The 21,152-nt window shown below is 43.4% G+C and overlaps 1 protein-coding gene across 3 annotated transcripts in view; it reads right to left on the bottom strand.

Annotated features, from left to right (window-relative positions):
• Nucleotides 1-1,305: 1,305 nt before the first annotated feature.
• SGMS1 (sphingomyelin synthase 1) overlaps nt 1,306-21,152 on the bottom strand; it is a 257,624-nt gene continuing 237,777 nt past the window's right edge. For all 3 annotated transcript variants that reach the window (XM_066600773.1, XM_066600774.1, XM_066600772.1), the window contains 3 exons: nt 8,118-8,271; nt 6,813-6,979; nt 1,306-3,649 (listed from right to left, as the gene is read on the bottom strand). In XM_066600773.1, the coding sequence (XP_066456870.1) occupies nt 3,473-3,649; nt 6,813-6,979; nt 8,118-8,271 (498 nt within the window). In that variant the 3' untranslated portion in view covers nt 1,306-3,472. The remainder of the gene's footprint in view (nt 3,650-6,812; nt 6,980-8,117; nt 8,272-21,152) is intronic.

The raw sequence follows: 21,152 nt of genomic DNA, 5'->3' as shown, positions 1-21,152 counted from the left end.
GTGAATATATATATCAATTATAGATAGACTTTTTCATTCTTAAAAAACTATTATATCCTGTACACTGGCAATCATATAATCAAATACTTTTTAATTAGTTTTTATTTTATTCTTTTAAATATGGTTAGAGCGAAAACATAGGTACACAGAACAGAACATAGATAACCTGACTATCCTGGAGTATCAAACATCTAAACAGGACAATGGACAACTCCACCCCCAAGTGAAAAATGTACAGATGAGTGGAGTTCATTAACACCACCACTGAAATATACACAATTATCGTTTCTGTGCTATTTTTTACATGAAGGGGGCACCTGAGGTCTATGACAGTCAGAACAAGGATCCACCAGCATGTTCTACATACAGTCAACGTCCATGCATTTTATATTACTTGGAGAGGCCTACCTCAGCAGGAGCCAATAAGGCATGTTTCCTACCGCATCAAGCTGAAACGCTAAATGCGATGTAGGAGAAAAAAAATATCCAATAACATACGATTAAAGGAGAACTCAAAGAAAATCTATATTAATGCCCCCTTAAAGGGATTGTCTAGGATTAGAAAATAAGTTCTTTTTCTGCCCCAGATATAATGCCATTCTATAATATACTGCATCTGGTATTGCAGTTTATCTCCATTCATTGTGAACCAGTGCTGAACTGCAATACCAGATCCAGCCTTTGAGGGGGAAAAAAAAGTTGTACGATTTGAAGGGGAAAGGGAAGAAGAAAAAACAAAAAAAGCACACAAACAAAAAAACTAATTCTGGACAACCCCTTTATGTGTATTTTAAAACACTGAAGCATGTTTAAAATAAATTATATAGCAAAGTTCTAAGTGGTTGAATTCGCTCATTGGCTGAGAGCGGCTTCTCTTGCTGTATCCACATGAAAAACTGCTTGACTTGTAACCTGGCAGCTTAGTGTTGTTCTAGGCCTCAAAGGCCCCAATCGGATCAAAACGCTTTTGGGAGAACAATTAAGACTTGATCCCACTCGGAATCTATCTTCCCAATATAACATTGAGTTGCCAGAGCACAAGGACAAAGTGCCATGGGTACAGAGATGTAGTCACTCTCCACAAATGTAGTCTCAAAAAAGCCATATACTACTGATTTTCACCATGAGGGCTCAGTCACACAGGTGCCGATGTGTCCGTGTTCCTGCACGTTAAGACGGCCATACTGCAGGTGCGGGCGACTCTCCGCACCGCCGGAAGAACGAACACATGATCGGCTCCATTGCCGGTCGTGTTCTTTCTTCCGGCGGTGCGGAGAGTGGCCCGCACCTGCAGTGCAGCCGTCTTTTGTGCAGTAACACGGGCACACTGGCGCCCGTGTGACTGAGCCCTGAAGTATTATTTTTAAGGCCGCTTCCAGAAAAGTGTATTTTACCCCTGTATATGGTCCTGTGTTTTGGGAACCATAATACAGAGCTAAAAAAAAAAATATCTATGTATCTAGTCGCATGGCTGTATTTCTTACAATCCTTTAAAAACGTAGCATGACATTTTTGGCATTTCCACCTCCGTGTTTTTTTTTTTATTGGGCAAATAACTAGCAACATTTGTCCAGCAGAGAATAAAAACAATATGGAGACAAATACGGATGATATATGGTTATAATGTCATTTATAGCACATCCGTAGTTCAGACAATACACTCATCCGAAGCCGGCCTTAGAAAGACGCATGCGACTTACTTTTTGCGTTGTTTACCGTAAAATAGGTGTAAAAAGCCAACAGTTTTTCTTTAACTGGTACATACAGTTTTTCAAGGCAGCTTTAGAAAAAAATGGAATCTCCCCCCCCCTATAGAGAAGCCAATTAGAAAATTAAATTAAAAAAAACAAAAACAAAAAAAAAACAAACATACAGAGGGCATTTGAAAAAGCACCAATGACAAAAAAAAAGCCCACACACCAAGAGTGATAGAAGTGCCACAAAAACAAAGCACTGTAGTACATTTGATAATTCCCCATCGACCTACAACATCTGAATGCGTTGTTTATGGCTGCAGAAAAAAGAAAAAGTGACAAAAACTGCTGTAATTTTGAAAAAAAAAAAAAAAGACTGACACCAACCTAAACATTTTATATAGATTTCCTTGGAATTATTCTTTAAACTTAATGAACTCCACCCAAAACCAAATTTTCAGTTTTTGGTACACTTGTAATAGACAAGAAGATTTCAACACAAAATCATAAAGGATCCTTAACTGCTTTTCACAAATTTTTTTTTTGGTTAAAAAAGCAGCTTTTGATTAAAACAAAAAAACTAAACAAAACCTAAAACTGAAAACATGACTGGAAATCATAGTTCACCATTTACAAGTTGAAATGTTTCGCTCTGAATAGATCGAATAATAAAATATGCAATAAACTGTGTTCTATAATGTGTGAATGCAAAAAAATAGCTTCTAACATCTCCATATAGATTTCTATAGACTCTTATTCAGAGGTGATGGAATACTTCAATTTAAAAGGATTTAAGACTGCCTACTGACCATACAATCAAGACAAGGAAGGCACTAGAAAACATTTACAAATCTCTCCTCCGATTAGATCTTCTCTGATATGTAAAAATCTTTAAATGTTATCAACTTTATTTTGAAAAATAAAGGTAGGAAATACTTAGAAAATTCACTTTACAACTGAGTAAATTTTGTACTTTCAGCCACGTTGCTAAAGATTTTTTTTTTACAAAACCGTATTAACTAAACCATTCATTGTCATTTTTTTGTTTTGTTAACAGAGCGTTGCTGCAACAGGTAGAAAGATTGGAGAACGCAAAACTGCAGTCCCACAAAAAAATGTCAAAAACTACAATAAAAAAAAAAAAAAAAAAAAACTCTACCAAAAAGTGAAGTGATGAATGCATCGGATAATGCGAGATTCACAATGATAACGAATTTGAATGGTTTCCTGGATAGATTTTTAACTAAAGTAACATGTAAAAAAAAAAAAATTTTCCATTTACAAAAACGGCAATTTTCTAAAGCGTAGCTCCTTTATTCTGTGGGACTGCAGCGCTCGGTCGTTCCGATACTTCAAAGCCTTCAGAGAGACGTTGGTTAGAAAATGGCTTAGAGCCCAGTATTTAGGGTAAGCGGTATGAAATTATGTTTTCCCAAGAAAATAATGCTTTATTCCCAGACATGACTGGAAAAAGAGACACGCAGGGTATAAAATCTTACTGGTTTATGTGGTTTCTTCATATACAAACAAGCATGGCTATGGGTAATGTCATTCCCACGTGGGTAGGAAATGGAGTCGAGTCCACGATAAGTTGAATTCTTGTTTATTTCCAACGTGGGTCCTTTGGAGATTAAATTATCACAGTGCTGACCAGGTAAGTGAGCAGGTCAAGGTAAGTGAACATAACGAGGGATGGTCGAGGTTTGCGTTTATGGCATTGCCTAAGAGTTCTAGCACTTCTGAAAGCATCCGGTACACACGTGTGACGTTTACAGTTGTTATGCTTCATTGATCAGTCTGCTGTACGTCACTTGCCTAGTAGGCAGCAATGACCAAGGGATAGGCCATTGGTAAGACCGAGGTACAACACCGTGAACATTCCTTTCAAAGTACTCGAAGGGTCTGTACCACCAGACCCGCGAGAGGAGGTTTAATGGTGAAGCTTCTTTTAGCACCTGCAGAAATTAAATGAATACAAGATAACATGTTAATGGATAGAAGTTCTACTATAATGAAAAACTCAGGTGTCTACTAGGTGCCCATCTGGGGGGTCTTTTAGGATCAAGTACTCTCAGAAGAGAGTCTAAAGAAGCTTTCCTTTTATTCTACATTATTACTGATTCTTAAGGCCCTGTGTGGTGCAGTGTGTTAAGGCAGCAGTATGCTCACGACCTGAAGGTTGCAGGTTCAATCCCTGTATGGTTCAGGTAGCCGGCTCAGCTACCTGAACCATGACTCAGCTTTCTATTCTTCCGAGGTCAGTAAAGGGAGTACCCAACAAATAAATTACCTGAAAGCGCTGCAGAATAAGTCGTCACATAAGGTTGCAGGTTCAATCCCTGAACGGCTCAGCTACCTGAACCGGCTACACATATATACAATGTTTCATGAGCTTAATATGTCTCCAAATTACACCCTAGGCCACTCTATCAAAGGAAATTATGCAAGGTTTAGTAATGCCACCCGTTTCCACAGCACTTTTACTGGATCTTTTCAATTTCTCCATGACCACGGTGGCAGTTGAATTATAGATTAGGAAGGGTATGGTTTCTCCTTAGGGAGAGTATCTAGAATGTGTGAGGACTTATAAGACTATCAATGCTGCTCTGGGAAATATGCAAATGCGAAGATGTAATAATACCACTGCAGTGCCACTTATTGGAAGGCAGCATTCCTGCTGGTCAATGTTAAACTTTCTAAATAAGTCTTGTGGGAATTGTAAGCCAAAGTCAGAAACCAAACCTGACCACTATTTAGGGGTGATTGCCCCTCATTAGTGTGCAGTATGTTTCCGGATTGGCTAATGAGTCCAATTATAGTAATGGCAAAGAGCCTCACATTTACACCGGACAATTATCGCAAAAAATGTGCTAATCGGCGATTGTTTTAGCGATAATCGGTGGGTGTAAATGGGCGTGGGGCTCTCGCATTTCGGGCACTTTTTGCTGATCGTTAAAATCAAGCTCACTTGATTTTAACAATCAGTTTTATCAGACGTTCTCCACAGGGAGTGCTGATAGCATTGTTTCCCCATGGAGAACAAAGGATCTGAGCTCAGATAATAGCCTCGGGCTATGAGCTGCGTTCAGGGAAGGCTTCATTTAAATACATAATTGGTATTTAGTGTGAGTAGCTACTTGAATACCAATTATTTTTTTGCAAAATAATCGCTCAAAGCTGTTGCTCAAACTGTCGTTTGAGCGATCTTTGAGCGATTATCTGCTTGTGTAAATGGGCCTAAAGAGCCTCACAGAACAAGAACTCTTCAATTTGGACCTTAAAGGGGTTTTTCCAGAATAAAATGTTATCCCCTATAGCTCGGTGCTCTCGAGAATGGGACTTTGAGACTAATCATACATTTATAGTATTAACAACATGAGTGGCACAATGCACAGTTCTAAAAAGTGCCAAGAGTGGCGACAAGTCATCTTTAATGTACATTCAGACGGTGGAAAGGAGGAACAGAATAATTTCAATTGGTAGAAACCAGAAGGCCAAAGCAGTCAATAATAGGAGCAGAAACCGGTCTGCAGAGACTACAGTGTAGTGGTATGAGCACCGATACTCTGTGTCCTGCAGACATAAGATGCAACGCCTCTCGTAGTCTAGATAAACGCCCTGCAACCGCCTCCTTCCTGACGTTTACTGCATAAGCAGGAACATGTTTAGAAGCGTTGTTGTGCTAAAAATCATTCTCCTTTTGTTGGAATTTGACTGGAAAACCAGGTTAGTGGATCCAGAAACTCCTGCAGGGCGTCCAGCCCTACGTATACACAGTAATGTCTATTATATGTAATAACTGCCTCCACAGAAGAAATAAAAGGTAAACCAAGTGACACAACCTACCACAATACAAACTGAACAAAGGAAAAAAAACATCTAAAAGAAACCCTCCTAAAACCTTTTTTCTCTCTGAGGAATGTGGTTTGTCCGGTTTCGTCCATCCACTTTGAAAAGAACTTTCTGTACAAACCAATGATATGAATCAATGAGTCCTGAATGCATCTACTCAGAGCGTCCACCAACACATCTTACGGACAATATATATGACAATCATATGGAACGAGGTCCTGGAGTTAGGACTCAGTGCAATAACTTGTATTAAACGGTCATGGTTTAAAGGGAAAACATTGGAAGTGCTTTAAAAGCAGACTACTCAAAACATAAAAAAAATAAAATAATGTCACGGCTTCACACCACAATATGTCAAAGGTTTGTAATTTTTGTTACGGACAGGACATCTGGTCAACGGGAGCAGGAATTGCAGTAGAAGTGCAGAAATCCCATTGATTATAATGGGAGTGAAGCAGATGCTCCCACTTCCTCCCCTGTCCACCGATGACGATGTATGGCCACCCTGCACTGACAGCAGACCGGACCATCAGCTGATGTAAGGAAATGACGAGCGGCGGATCTCTGCCCATCAATTACTGATAAACTATCTATATCATCAGTTGGAAAAAAAATACCCCTTTAACGAAATAGGAATTCTGTAGGATCAATTAAATGTATGTTTTACTGCTTAACCCAGTAGAGTTGCTATTTTATTAGCAGGAAAGTGGTGGGAATGCATGGGTAGGGATGAAGGAAGGGATAAAGCCAATGTGATTCCTGTGATTGGGTCATCAAGCGCTGCATTGATTGTCTAAGCTGCAGCGCTCAAGAACCAATCAGAGCCAGCTCTTCCTGGAGGCAGGATTTATGAATCCCCTGACCAGGAAACGACAGCTGAAGACTGCAGACAAGTGTGCCGGAGCTTCGGGGAAAGTGCGGCGGAGCGGACAGTGCCCGTTAGGTAATGTATTGGGTTTTTTAAATGTAGCTAGGGCTTATTTTCAGGCAAGGACTTATATTTCGAGCCCCCCCAATCCTGGCAAAAGAGAGCTACAAAGTCGCAACTAAATAGCGATATCGCCGCGAGAAACGTGGGAACACAGCTGCGATATCACTGCAATTTTCTTCCAAGTATATCCCTGTTGTCTGTGTGAGAAACAAAACGTGTACATTTAACGCTGCCTAAAACATACATTTAAAAAAAAAAGACCAAAAAGACACAAACATGGTATAGTTTATATATGAAGGTGGCATTGAGGCTTTTATGACAAAGAATATACTCACTTGCTGGTTGGCCATAGTATGATACCACCAGAAACACCTGGATGTGATATAATAAGCAATGACGACATCTACAGTGTAGTGGTCATGTGCTAAAAGAATACAGAAGATCCCGACGACGCTGAGGGACCAGCAAAACCAGTGATACAGCCAGAGACGGCGAGAAGAATCTGTGGAGACAAAAGGAAAGGCTCCAATGACATCCGTGTTCCAAGTAATAACAATGCAAACCCTACAGATGAAATATTCAGATCCAACTCACCGGTGAGGAGATATGGCTGCACCAATGGTGCGGTGCGTATACACAGGACAGTCTGCCGGGCAACAGATGCCCGACAGCTCTTCGCAGCGCGTTCCTATGCTTTTACACAGCAACGACCACTGCTAGTGAATGGAAGTGAAGCGGAGTAGGGAACAAGGATCGTTCGGGCCCACACACCTCCATTCCCCGTAACAGGCAGTCGTTCTTGAGCGAACAACTGCCTGTTTACATGGAACAATACATCATTCATGCAGAAACTGAACGAATGAGGAGGGGTATCACCACTCCTTAAGGAGAGCACCTAGGTGAGTGAGGAGACCTATAAGGCCATGCATATTCCTCTGGGAAATATATGCAAATAAGGAAGATGGAATAATACCTCTGCAGCGCCACCTATTGGACGGTAGCATTCCTGCAAATCCATGTCCGACCTTTTATACAGGTCAACGATTGTGAATTAAAAAATCACGTCATAGGACACACTCACTAGCCAAGCCAGGATCCTACTGCACACGGATGAGGGGCAAAAACCCCGAAACTGCTGTCTGTGTATGGATTGTGTCCTGGTCTTCAATTCCCAATCGTTATTCTAAAGACCTGTATAAAAGGTCGGACATTAATTTGCAGCAATGATGCCATCCAATAGGTGGAGCTGCAGAGGTATTGTTCTATCTTTCTTGTCTGCATATCATTTAGTTGGTGCACGCATTTACACGGAACGATTATCGTTCAGATTCTCGCTGGATCATGGGAAGCTGGACGATAATCGCTCCATGTAAATGCAGCTTAACACAGCAATAAGTATCAGCAGTAGCCTAACTATAGAGGATGCAGGGGATGCGGTTGCACCCGGGCCCAGGAGCCTTAGGGGGCCCATAAGGCCTCTCTTCTCCATATAGGAAATCCAGTACTATGAGTAAAGCATTATACTTGGGGGCCCCGTTACAGATTTTGCATTGGAGCCCAGAAGCTTCAAGTTACGCCTCTAAGTACCAGTATGTATGAATGCTAAGACTAGAGGAGGCACGGATCTAGCAGATACTTACACTCTTTTATGAACATATATGTCAGTGTTAACATGACTGTGTGGCCGCTGTACAGATAGTCCCCGCACAATTTGTGACCTCCCGTGATTGTAAGTCCGCCTCCTGCAAGCATCTTTAGGATCCTCCGGATCTGGGCCTCCCAGTTGCCAAAAAGCTAAAGAGAAAAAAAAACATTTTACAATTATGTGTTTGCAACAAGAAAATAATGGGTTGCAATTAAAAACAATTAAAAATGTACTTCTGCATCCAGTTCAGGACAACTCGAGATTTACCCGGCTGCTCATGTGTGGCATGAATACCCAGATGCTAGATTGATGTGGTTTTACACAACCTGTACTGCACTGCCACATTTTGCATAGGCGTTATCATGAATATGCACACAGATACAAATCACACTTCTACAACATCCTAGTAGATGTTATGTACTGAGAGCCCTACCTCTGCAGTGGTGGACAACACACTATATGTATTCAATGTGGACGGGGCAGCCCGCCACCCCATGCCCGCTCTCCAGAGAAACAAGAAGAGGACATGCACAAAACTACAATTGCAACTGAAATTATTCAACCTCCACGCAAACAACGTTTATCTGCCAAATTTACAAACTTCAAGCGGTTTGCAAAAAGAAAGAAAAAAAAAATGGGTCTAACAAGAATTTAAATCTCTCATCACAATAAAACTAGTGGTTTCTCCAATGTGTTCACATTGAACGGCTGTGATTGGTTCACGGAGCGCTGGCTCTGGTTCGCTGAGCCCCTGTCACTCAGCCAATCAGAGGCAGTGCATCCTGGAGGCAGGGATTTCCCAATCCCCATTCAGAAGACATGCCTGAAGACCAGTGTCTGGATCAGGGAGAAGATGCGGCTCAGCTGACGGTGCTTCTTTGGTAATGTGTGTTTCCCCCCCTGCAGTTAGGGCTTATTGTAGGGCTTATATAATAGGATTTCTTACTGAAAAAGTTGCATTGCACCATACAATGCGTTTTTGTGCGATGCAACACAGAGAAAGGCTCCATAGGGAAACATGGGCTACAAAATCTTGCAAGTCGTGTTCATATGGCAAATCTGCAAGGTTTTTGTATCGCAATGTCACGCTTGCTAGAAAACATTGCAAATGTGAAGGAACCCATAGGAAAGCGTGGGCTTCACATACATGCGATTTGTCGCAACAAGAGAGAATTGTGCAACTTGGTTGCCTGTGTGAAAGAGGCCTTTTTCTCCCTCTTTTTTTTTTTATCATCGTCACCTGATTTTGGCTTCAGAAACCGCAGAAAGAACAAACAAAACCTGCATCTATGACCACACCCCTAATGAATACTGCAATCTCAAAATTATTCAACCCCCTGAATAGATTAGAGCACACATTTGTAAATAATAATAATCTTTATTTGTATAGCGCCAACTTATTCCGCAGCGCTTGCAAATCAGGTTTTGTCTGAAGCACATCTGATGCAATTAATCAAGGGCTTCATTAGTTGCATCAGGTGTGCTTGAGATAAAAACATATCAAATATCCGGATTGGCTAGGACTTTGGGGGCTGTGACATTTGATTATATGTTATAAACTAGCTGATATACCCGGCTTCGTCCGAGTTAATTTGGTACTGGTGTTCACATGGAAAATCTTATGAAGTCGTGGTTACTTTAGAAATACCGAGGAAAAAAATATGTTCACCATTTTGCATGGTTCTTTGCATTACTCAGGAAACACCACGGGAGGTAACCATGCGACGTTTCCTTTATATAAAATGACGTCGGGAAGTGAGAGAATTAGATTCCGTACTTAAAAATTGGACGCTAATTCTTTTGCGCTTAGAATTGAATAATCGGGTTGGGACCCATTAACTTTCCCTATTTATGACATAATCAATGCCTGTGCCAAATTTCATGTTTCTATGACATTGGAAAGTTGGAGAATTATTGGCGAGTCAGTTAGTGAGCGAGCCAGCCAGCGAGGGCTGTCGTCTTTTTATATATATATATACACACACACATAATATTATATATATACATTATATATATATATATATATATATATATATATATATATATATATATATATATATATATATATATATATATATACACATCCAAGTCGAGAGTAATCCAAAAGGTTTGTGCAATTCCCCCTAAGCCAGGCTATTACTAACTTTAAGTGGTGGATTGCGTAAGGTATTACGCAGATCGCGTAATATTTCATATTTTTCATCACAAATGTAAGTCTGCATAGATCTCCGTGGGAGGCACTTTTGGGAAGGCGGATGCCTGATATACACAAACATATGTCCCAATGGCCAATGAGAAATTGGCCTCCCTTCTTGAGGAACTCCTCCATCATACTTGGGCATCCTGGTATCAATATTCCCTAACTATGCAGATCTGGAACCCCACCGCCTTAGCCCAGACCAAACGCTGCGACCTTAGACTTTTAGAGTTACCTATATGCCTCCTGTTTAACAGGAAGTGGCTCAAGAGAAACCATGAGAATGGAAGACTTTCATAGGCCCGGCAGACCTGAAGACGACGAATTTAAATCACTACCTAGACATGGCAGAAAGAGGAAGCCATCACTGGCTGCCACCAGATTCCAGTGGAGGCAGGTGGTCAAAAACCTTCAGGTGACTGCAAAATACCTGCAGCAAAACCTGCTGGCAGCAGACATTGAAGTTGTCATTGGCGCACTAAGGCCGCTTCCACAAAGCCGCGAAAAATCACACAAGATATGTACGATGCGAGACGCAGAAATCTTGTAAGAATGTGACCACCATTCTCATAAAATGGGTTAGATATTTGAAAAAAAAAATAAAATCGCGGCATGGGCTAACTTTGGGAGTTCCCTCGGAACGCATCGCCCACCCACTGTTTCCAATGGGGCCGGAAAATACATTGCACAGTGCGTGATGTGCACACGAGTAGGAGATGTCCCACTGAAAACCATGGGAAACCATTACCGATCCTCCGGTGCAGCTTTCACCCGCGGTGATCAGGCGTTTTTGACACAACACGCATCAGATCTGTGGGGACATCACACGTACACGATAGGATATAGCGTTTTACGACAGATATTGCACTCGGCCGTGTCTAAGAAGCCTCAGGCACATACCAAACAATGAAGGTCTTTTTGCCTGAACTATAAGACGTACGAAATCATAGCACTAAGTTGTAGAAGTTTTGAGATTCTGTTCCGTGGAGCGATGAAACAAAAACTTTTTTGGGCCTAAGGATAACCGGCATATCTAGAGAAGTGAAGCATACGCTGAATTAACCCCTGCCTGTAGTGAAGCATGGCGGTGGCTCAGTGATGCTCTGGGCTGCTCAGCTTCCTCTAGCACAGGAAACCTGCAGCGTGTGGAGGGCAAGATGGATTCAATCAAGTATTCGGAAATCCTAGGAGAAAATGTCATGAACCTTGGGCATCACTGTACTGGATAATGGCCCCAAGCATACCACCAAGACTTTGTTTCAGAAGACCCGGAAGATTCTGGAATGACCATCAGTAATTCGACTTGAACCCGATAGAAAATCTTTCATAGGATTGAAAGTTGGCAGCTTCAGCAAGCAAACCTAATATTAGTGAACTGGAGGCCATTGCCCATGAAGAATAGGCTGTCATAAACTGGCATCTGGCTATGCATCACACTTCAGGCCCGTCATAACAGTAAAAGGTGCTCCGCTAAGTAATAAACACACGCGTCATGAAGGGGTGAACAATTCTGAGACTGCAGTAATCATTCAAAGTGGGATTTTGTGTTGCATTTAGAGAAAGCACAGGAGGGTCCAACTTCTGAGCCCCCCCTGTGATCATCAGAATGGTGCCCCAGAGTCACCTGGGAAAATGGAGCAGCAATGAGCGTGTATGATAACTGGTCCATTCATATCAATGCGACCCCCATAGTCAAGTGCATTTCTTTGCCGAGTCCCATTGAAGTAAATGGGGCAGAGGTCACACGTAACCACTGCTGCTTCATTCTTCCAGAAGACTTGGGGGTGCACTCTGTTCTCACGATTCCTGGGGGGGTCCCAGCAATCAGCTCCCCCCGAAGAAAAACCTATCCTGTGGTTAGGTGATGTTTTTGGTGGGATCAAGCCTTATTAACCCCTTTAGTGGCACTCCCAGAAAATCTCTGGGGCTTGCTGCACTGACCAAGCAGTTAAACCCCGGAAGATTTCCGTGGACAGCTCTAGTGCTGAAATGCTGGATAGTACAGTTATTGTGCCACTGTACACGTTTGCCACTTCGAATTACCTCAGGAAAATCTCCGCTGCTTGCTGTGCTGACATGGTAATAATAAACCTGCCACTGAAGGGGTTAAGAGAGGGAACATTTTCATTGTATGACCATCTGCCCCTCTATGAACCCGGAGTACTATACCAGCACTCATTGAGCTAACCAAGGCAAAATGGTTATATTTAGGCAGTTCCCTAATATCTTCTAAAGCAAAACACCAACATTATTGAACGGAAGAAGAGTTTACACCTATTTAGTAGTCTATTAAGAGTAGAAAACAAAACAAATTGATAAAATTATGATTCAGCTCATTAATAATCAGAAATTTAAAAACCTTTACATTTCAAATCAGTGCTACGCCAATTAAAACTAATTACAATTAATTAGATAGAAAGTTCATGCTAATCAAGACCAGAAGCTGTGGTCCTCGTCACAGGTAGACTGGTGCAGAATATTAGATCAGTCAATGCCGGGTGCTGGGATCTCTTAATTGGGGCCCTGACAGTACGATGGGTTTATGGAGTGATGGTGCCCGCTCTACCCAGCCCGTGTAGGGGGAACTGACTGGCACGTTTGTGGCTACATCCCACCAGCTTGACATCTATCTGCACGGCCTCTTGTGGCGACTCGCTTCCTCATATTACAAGCTTAAGATCAGTGTACCGAGCAGTAATCTTTATTTACCTATGCTGGGGTTGCTTAATTCATAGAACCCAACTAAAAAACAATACATCGACTAATGCCAGGAGCTTCCATGGGGGTAAAATTAACCCTTTCCTAATTCACCGAGCAGACTACCACCATTTAGTACAGCAGCAGATCATGACATCTGACGGTGTTACATCTATATCGGCGTTTATCGCTGCTGACCGGCATCAGAACACTGATCACGCGCCTTCCTGCAAACTGTGCGGCTGACACATGAGCGAGAGGCGCACGGCCCCCGGAGAGCGCGGCTTGGTGTGGGTTTCACATGTAATGAATGCCTCTACAGTAATTTTTCCCTAGGCCTTCGGAGCGGCTGTGCTGTAACCAGATCCACATAATCACGGGGGCCGTAATTACACAGGGAGGGGAGCAGCTGCTGGGAAAAAGGGAAGCCGGCATATCTGCATAGAGTTTGCTTCGGTGATCGGCATTCTGGGAAGTGTAGTTTTTACACCAGACATTGTATAGTAAAGTAATGTAGGAAAAACTAAACTAAATCACAGGAACTCAACCAAGCGGGATAGGGATGCGCCCAGCCAAAACATAGCAGTTCCCAGCGATGAGCAGCAGAACTGTGAGTGCAGCTCTGGATTATAGTACAGGATGTTACTTGGGTGTGATTAAAGTTTTTCAACTTTTTTTTTTAACAGCCCATATCATTTTATTACATATATAGTTCACAGATGAACAAGTTTAGGTAAAAGTATGGAAAAATAGACACTCCAACCAGCCACACATACTGTACGGCCTCTCTCACGCAAGCGTATGGTCACTGCGTATTACGCGTGCAGTTTTTGCGTGTGTAATACACAGTGCCAATTTCCCATAAACGGACTCACACAGTGCGAGAAATAAGTGCGCAAAAAATTAAAATTGCGTCATGCATCTTAGTGCATATTACGTGCACATACATGCCTACCAAGCTTTTGGGGATTGTCAGCACTCAGCAAGTACCAGGTCGTTGGGTAGTTGCGAGCGACACGCAGCAGCTTACGCCGGTATGAGAGAGGCCTACCCTCCCATCAGTGCTTTATTAGGCTGGTTTCAGGTGGGATTATAGGGATACCTCAAATGCACAAATACCGTATGATTGAGGGGTTTTCATGTTCCTAGACCTATTGTGTCAGGACCTGCCTTAGGTTGCATGGGGTCCTATGAAGGAACTTCTCCTGATGGTCCCAGCGTCAAGGCGTGCTGTTATATCCTGTCCAAATAATACAATGTCCAAAAAGCATTGCAGTAAGGCCCTAATAATACCGCCAGACATGGTCAAAGACGACTGTTGAATCAAACTTCTGTATCCTTTGCAGTCCCCCCATAGGGTCGAACAGAACTTATGGGCTTGGGGATTCAAACTCCGAGTCCCGAGCCATCAGGACCGACGGCACTCCTCTCAGTAGTGACAGGTGACGCGCTCATAAGATCAGCAATGACTAATAGTTCATGCAAAGGCTGCATGTAGGTTCTTCACAAGTGGTGTGTGATATATACAGCGTGGTCTGTGATATACACAGCGTAACGTTAACAGGAAAGAAAAGCCACAACTATACATAGATAGCATTATCTGCCAAACCAAGCTGCGGAACACCAGAAGGTGTGAACAGAAGATGGTAACTTCTTACCAGCACTCTGTATATAGAAACTGAAGGACCACTTTATTAGAGACACCGGCCCTTTCGTGATGGTAGCTTCCCAGTACATAAACTAAATACACGACCCTGTGCACAGCGTAAGATCATCCAAGTCTTTAGTGGAAACGTTTCAGTGTGAAACCGCATTAGAATGGGAAAATCAAGTGATACGAGCAATGCTGATTGAGAGCTGGTCATCGGTGCTAGACTAGCCAGGATTTCCCTGCCAACCTTGTATGGTTTTCTTGTGCTACATGTTGCAAGTATCTAGAGAACAATGCGAACAAGAAAGAACATCCAGAGTAAAGAAATCCTGCGATTGCAAAAAAAACCCTCATTGACTAAAAGGGGTCAGAGGAGGTTGTCAAGAATTGTTCTTGAAATCCTCCTCTGACCCCTTTGGTCACTGAGTTGCTTGCAACCACAGGATTCCCTCTCTGTGTGAAGCAAAAGGCTTCATTCATTAGCGGTCACAATTTGGTATAAACTGCATGAAATCAATCAGTGAACCCCTTTGGTCACGTGTCCAACGGTGCTGAGAAGGTTTCCTTGCCACAACCTTGGTCCTCTGATACCTGTGGACAAATTCCTGCAGTTCTGACGGCCAAAGTAAGTCCAAAACACTATTAAAGGAGTGTCCCGAAGGGCTCTCACACACGAGCAGGGAATCGCATGGAGGAGCATGCAGCAGTATGCAATACACTGCGTACCTGCTACGTGCCGACAGTCCCGCATACTCTATTTTGGCGTGTATGAAGTGATATTTTTTGCGCAAGTCGTGCGAGGCATCGTTGAAAGTAATGTAAAAGTTTGTTACAGAGCCCAAAAATTTTGTTCGCAATACGTATTAGCAATCCAATTTTGGATTCAGGGTTTCCTAGGAGGCTCTCTCTTTCTGCCATTATACAATGGCGCCATCTCCTGGCTGGAGCCAGTATTGCAGTATGTGACATGCTGGAAAGGCCCCGCCGACAACAGAGCGGCCAGCAATATACAGTAATACCACCCTGCCGGACATCTTCCGACATTGGAGCTGTACAGCCTTCTATCAGAATGTCTTTAGACGTCAGACAGTGGATTGGAAAGGGTTAAAAAGAACTCACACGAGCGCGCCCTAATAAAGCGGCTACTCAGTAACAGCGGCAGAGCGTTACCCCCAACCTCTGTTTTAGATGGATACTATATTCTGCCGTGGGCAATGTAAAAGTTCTAACAAAAGTTAAGAAAAACTGGTCATGCAACATAAAAGAGCTGCTCATGGTCTACGGATGTAAGGGGGAGACACAATGCGCGGCTGCATGACGTACCCCAACTACGTACGGCTTACCGGGGTCCTTTTTTTCTTAACATAACCCTGGAAACCACGTAACAGAAGAAAACAACGATGAGCGCACCTCTGAGTCACGGTTTCATTTCTTCTTGCCAATAAACTTCCTGAGCTTCACGCTCAAACAATGAAGATGAACAGAGCAATTATACTCCGGCTATACTGGCAGCGGGAACGCCTCTTATATGAAGCTGAAAGTTAGCAGGATGTCAAGAGTTCAGAGAGAACTTTATCAAAAACTACTAAGAGACAACTTTGTGGCATCAAAAAAGGAGCAAAGTTTTGCCACACATCATCTTTATTGTTACTTTTTTGCTCCCCTCGCTACTTGTTAAAGTGTAACAGAACACGGATTGGATCTCCGTGGACAACACAGTTACTATAATTTGTGTCAGAAATTATAGCGCAAGTCTTTACATGCTCAGAGCGGGGGTGGCAAGTATTGACCAAAGACCCCAGTAATTAACCTCTAGACAAACTAATGTAAGACCACAGGCTTGCTGAAGAATATAGAAACATACCGCCGACTGCGCCATTGTGTCCGCCCAAAGGAAGAAGTAAGGCAAGACAAATGGAGTCCGCAGTTTGCACCCTTCCCTCATTAAAGTGACTGGATGTGCGACGGGATACGGTTTTCAGGCATTCGATCATTAACCCCCTACTGCAGAGCTCAGGGGACGGCGAACGCCCCGCGTGAACCAGCGCTCATTAGTGTTCTCTCTCCTTTCTGAAAGCACTTCATTAATGTATTTGCAATTTAATACAGAAAACCACTTATCGGCGAGTCTAGCCATTGTTTGTGCACCATTAGACATAGTGCGGTAATACATAACTGGATGGGTTCTCATTGGGCTGCAGATATAAATCTATTTCCCAGTATAGCTTTAGGCTCTAGTCACATCTGCGGCGGAGGGAACGTTCAGAACCTCCGGCACGGATCCGGGATGGAAGAGTCATGCACGCAGGAACTGAAGGGACGGCATTATGGGGTGTGTTCTGCACAGCTTATGTTTAGTTAGCAGATGGAGCCGTTCATCCAGGGGATTAGGTTTTCCTGCTTCCATAATGGAGATGTGAATTTACCCTTAAGGCCCTTTTACATGCAACGATTAAATCGCTAAAAATTCGTTCAAATAGCCGAAAGTCAGCGATAATCGTTACATGTAAACGCGGGCAGTCGTGCACTATTCGTTCACTTGTCGTTGAGACGGCATAAAAAAAAGTCGTCAGGCCGTTCAAAATTTGCTCCATTTGAATGGAAATTGTTCAGTATTTTGAGCGGATTGCTGACTTGAGGGGAGTAAGCAACGTACCCATGGCATTTGCCTTGCATACACAATGAGTACATTGTTTACTCATGCTGGGAGAAGGCAATGGGATCCTGCCGGCCAGATAATCCTTCGTATAAACACACGCCCATCTGAGCAAACGACTAGTTCTCCTTCTACCAAGTTTAGTTAATGAGGGAAAGAGAGCCATTATCCGTAGTACGTGTAATTTTATGCAAAAATGTCATCAATTCATTCAGCCATTGGGCAGTTTAAGGCCTGCTGTCCACGGGCAATATAGGAGTGCGTTATCCGTGACGATAATCCGCAAGCGGGTAACGCAATGAACGTTTTTCATAGGATAACTATGGAAAGCGCCGCCCGATGTACACATGCGGAAAATTGCTGATGATAGGTTCATCGCGGTGACTTTAGCGTTCTCCCATGGACAGGCAGCCTAAGCAATTATTTTTGCATGTAAACGGGCCCTTAGATAGCATGTCTATCATCTTAAGCAAATTTGTGTGTCTGGATATCAGAAACGGGAAATGAAGCAAGTTAGCGAAAAAAAAAAAGTCACAAATTCCCTGTTTTCGTTTTACAGTTCCTATACAGAGTGATGCGTTTCCATGGTAACAAACAAACAAACGCCGTATAGTCCAATCTTGCAGTCATACTTCCTGCCATCAGTTCTTTACTTCTTGCTAACCTACTAAACACACATTAGCATAAAAGTAAAGAGAGGGACAGTGTTTGCATACGGATTATCACCCTGACGGCAGTTATACCTCGCGGGTAGCGTACAATGCGGGACGCCGCGTCCAGACACTTCAGTCCACAATACAGGTTTCTGCATAGACCGACATAGAATACAAACATACAAGGGAGGGTGAAATGAGAAGCAACATTGTACTGATCACTTCCTTCCTGCTCCACCAGGACCAAATACTTCTAAAAACATTCACTTTGAATTAGACGCGACACAAAAATGTTATTTTGGTGGTTGACAATACAAAAACAGACAAAAACTAATACAAAGTGCCTGACGTGTGCAAGGAAATACAGTCCACCACATATATGGGTGGGGGAAGACTAAGGAGCCAGCACCACTTCCTGTAGGGTATCTTTGAACTAAAGGTATCTTTATACCTGGGGATTATGGACTCGGGAGGGGGGGGGGGGCGGGGTGGACTATGCCCCTAATTAATACCATTAATCACTACTTCACGATGGGCACAAGTTCTCGTGCCAGGTCTACATGCCGTAATGCCACACACATTTACAGAAGCAATGATGGATCTACAGCCCACAAGTCACAGACAGACCGGACGGACATTAAGCAGCTCCATCATATTTCACGGCTACAGAGCATTAACCCTTTCCAATCCACTGTGATGTCTGAAGACATTCTGATTAAAGGCTGTACAGCTCCGATGTCGGAAGACGTCCGGCAGGGTTTTCTTACTGTAGATTACTTGGCAGCTCTGTTGTCGGGGGCCTCTTCAGCATGTCCCATACCGCAGTATTTGCTCTAGCCAGCAGATGGCGCCATTGTATAATAGCAGAAAGAGAGCACCCCCTAGGAAACTCTGAATCCAAAATTGGATTGCAAAGGGTTAATGCCCTTATAGAAGGGTAATGATCATGAATTTTATACATAGGTCTAAAACACAATAAGAAAGGTTTTATCCTCCAAGACAAAAGGCAACACCCTGCACCACTAGTCACCCTGACACAACATTATGAAGTGGAATATTAAATATTGACATCTAAAAAGCAGTTGAAATCAGAATGTAGTGCTGCCCTCACACGAGACGATTACTGCCCGAATATCTGGAAACGGTGATTTTCAGCCATAGTCAGCCCCTGTACATACGACCGCTGAGCAAGAAATCGCTCACTTGTTGGGAGTGCCTAGTTGTCAGCGCACCTAAAAACCAAGCGACTACCGGCTGCGGTAAACAGGAAGTCAATCATCTTTGTACAACTGCCTGTTCAGTGAATGGACGCGGGTGGGCAGACGAGATCAGCGGTGCGCTCTGCCGCCATTCACCGAACAACTATCCCGTTAAATGCAGAAGAGCCCGAGCCGCTGGGACGACAGCCGGACGCTTACACACTCAACAATCGTCCCTTGTAAAGGGACCCTAAACCAAGAAATTATAATATCCTTTCATTGCATTAACTGGAAAGCTGATGCCAATCACATAGCTTCCAGATTGATGATCCAGCCACATAATTGGATTATCACAGCTCGTGTTAATAGTCATCCGGGAAGTAACGGTACGCCGTCAGGACTCGTTGCGCTGCAAATTGCTTGCTGTCGCACATTACTTTTGCTGATTGACTGGAAGCCTGTGAACAGGCTTATTGATTGCAGGGTCGCTGTCTGTATCATGTCCTATGCATTGGGGGGGGCGGGGGGGGGGGGGGGGGGGGAGGTGCTTGGTAGGTATAAATCACCAACCTACAGTACACATACACTTGGGTCTTCCATGCGAGTACTGGCCATGAATACTGTTGGACTGTTCCTACTCTTGGCGAATTGTTACGTACCCCCAAATCGTACCCATAAACAGAGTGCGATTACCCGGTATAAGTGAATGCATTTCTGTAATCATGTAATAGGTCGCCTTATGAAGCCACATGCACACACATCAGTCGATAAGGAGCAAAACACGGGCATTGAGAGATGGTGATGATTAGCATACAGAGACGGGCGCTATAGAATGAGCTCATTTCCATACAAAGCAGCGTCTTGAAGACTCCTCATAAACTCCCCTGCAGGATTATGCAAACATCGTGCATGCTAATCCTTCCATTTACGAAGTCTGCCGCCTTTACGCCTACTGTATAATATGAGGCTCAGACCGCGCATTGTGCTCGCTCTCTCATATAACCAAGAAACAGAAGTGATTGTTTGCAAATGTAAATAAAGCCAATATTTTCAGAGTGTTGTGTTCTGCCGGCGAGAAAGACGATTGCTTAATATTTCATTTCCTGTTTTATCCGGTTCATATTTACCAGGAGACTAAAAACATTAAAACATCCCCGAAACATTCTGGTGCCGAGAGCTGCGGTACATCTCAGTCACGGAAGGAGATGGTTTGGTTGCTATTGAGATGGCAAGGATGTCACCCGGCTATACCCTTATAGAAGTATGTTGGTGGCTAGCGGTATACGGCTCACTACACAAGTGGCTTTGGAAGACGCCGCTATAGGAAACTGTGTTGGACGGGGGCAACTTGTTCTGTAACTTGACAGAACAAGAATCTCTCTACATCTACTCTTCTGTAAACCCTGCTGCCAGCAACGTCTCAGCGGCGGCTTCAGATGGGGTTGTCCTCCCCCGGGGTCCTTACAGAGGATGAACCCCAGTCAAAAAGATGCTTCCAGGAAGACAACTTTTTTGCTATGAAAACTGTCCAGGAAGCCTGCTGTTCCCCGGGGGGCAGACGTCTGTAGTGGACTACGCTCATGTATACAGGGAAGGAATAGATACCATATCAGCAGCAGACCAAGGGTTGCACCTTCGGTCTCTATTGGCCAAAAAGAATCAAGCTTTGGTTTTTTTTTAGCCTATTTAAGAGAATCCCAGAAATGAAGTAGCCTAACCGCCCTTCTGCAGAGCCGACACAGCATTACTGGCCAGCCATTCAAGTAAATGGTCATTGATGTAGCGCATGGATATGTCGGGTCTGTACACACCGCACTCGATGACCTGTGTATTAGTAGGGTATATGTACGGGGGTGGCTGTCTGAGATAGGCCGCCTGCACACGGGCGGAAATCCCGCGGCGGTATTTCCCGCGGGATTTCCGCCACTGAAAGTTTGCATAGGAGTGCTTTACAATACGCACTCCTATGCAGACGGC

The sequence above is a fragment of the Eleutherodactylus coqui genome, chromosome 4, assembly GCF_035609145.1.
Source record: "Eleutherodactylus coqui strain aEleCoq1 chromosome 4, aEleCoq1.hap1, whole genome shotgun sequence".
Taxonomy (NCBI): domain Eukaryota; kingdom Metazoa; phylum Chordata; class Amphibia; order Anura; family Eleutherodactylidae; genus Eleutherodactylus; species Eleutherodactylus coqui.
The sequence above is the reverse complement of the archived record's forward strand: the minus strand, read 5'-3'. Positions and strand labels throughout refer to the sequence as shown.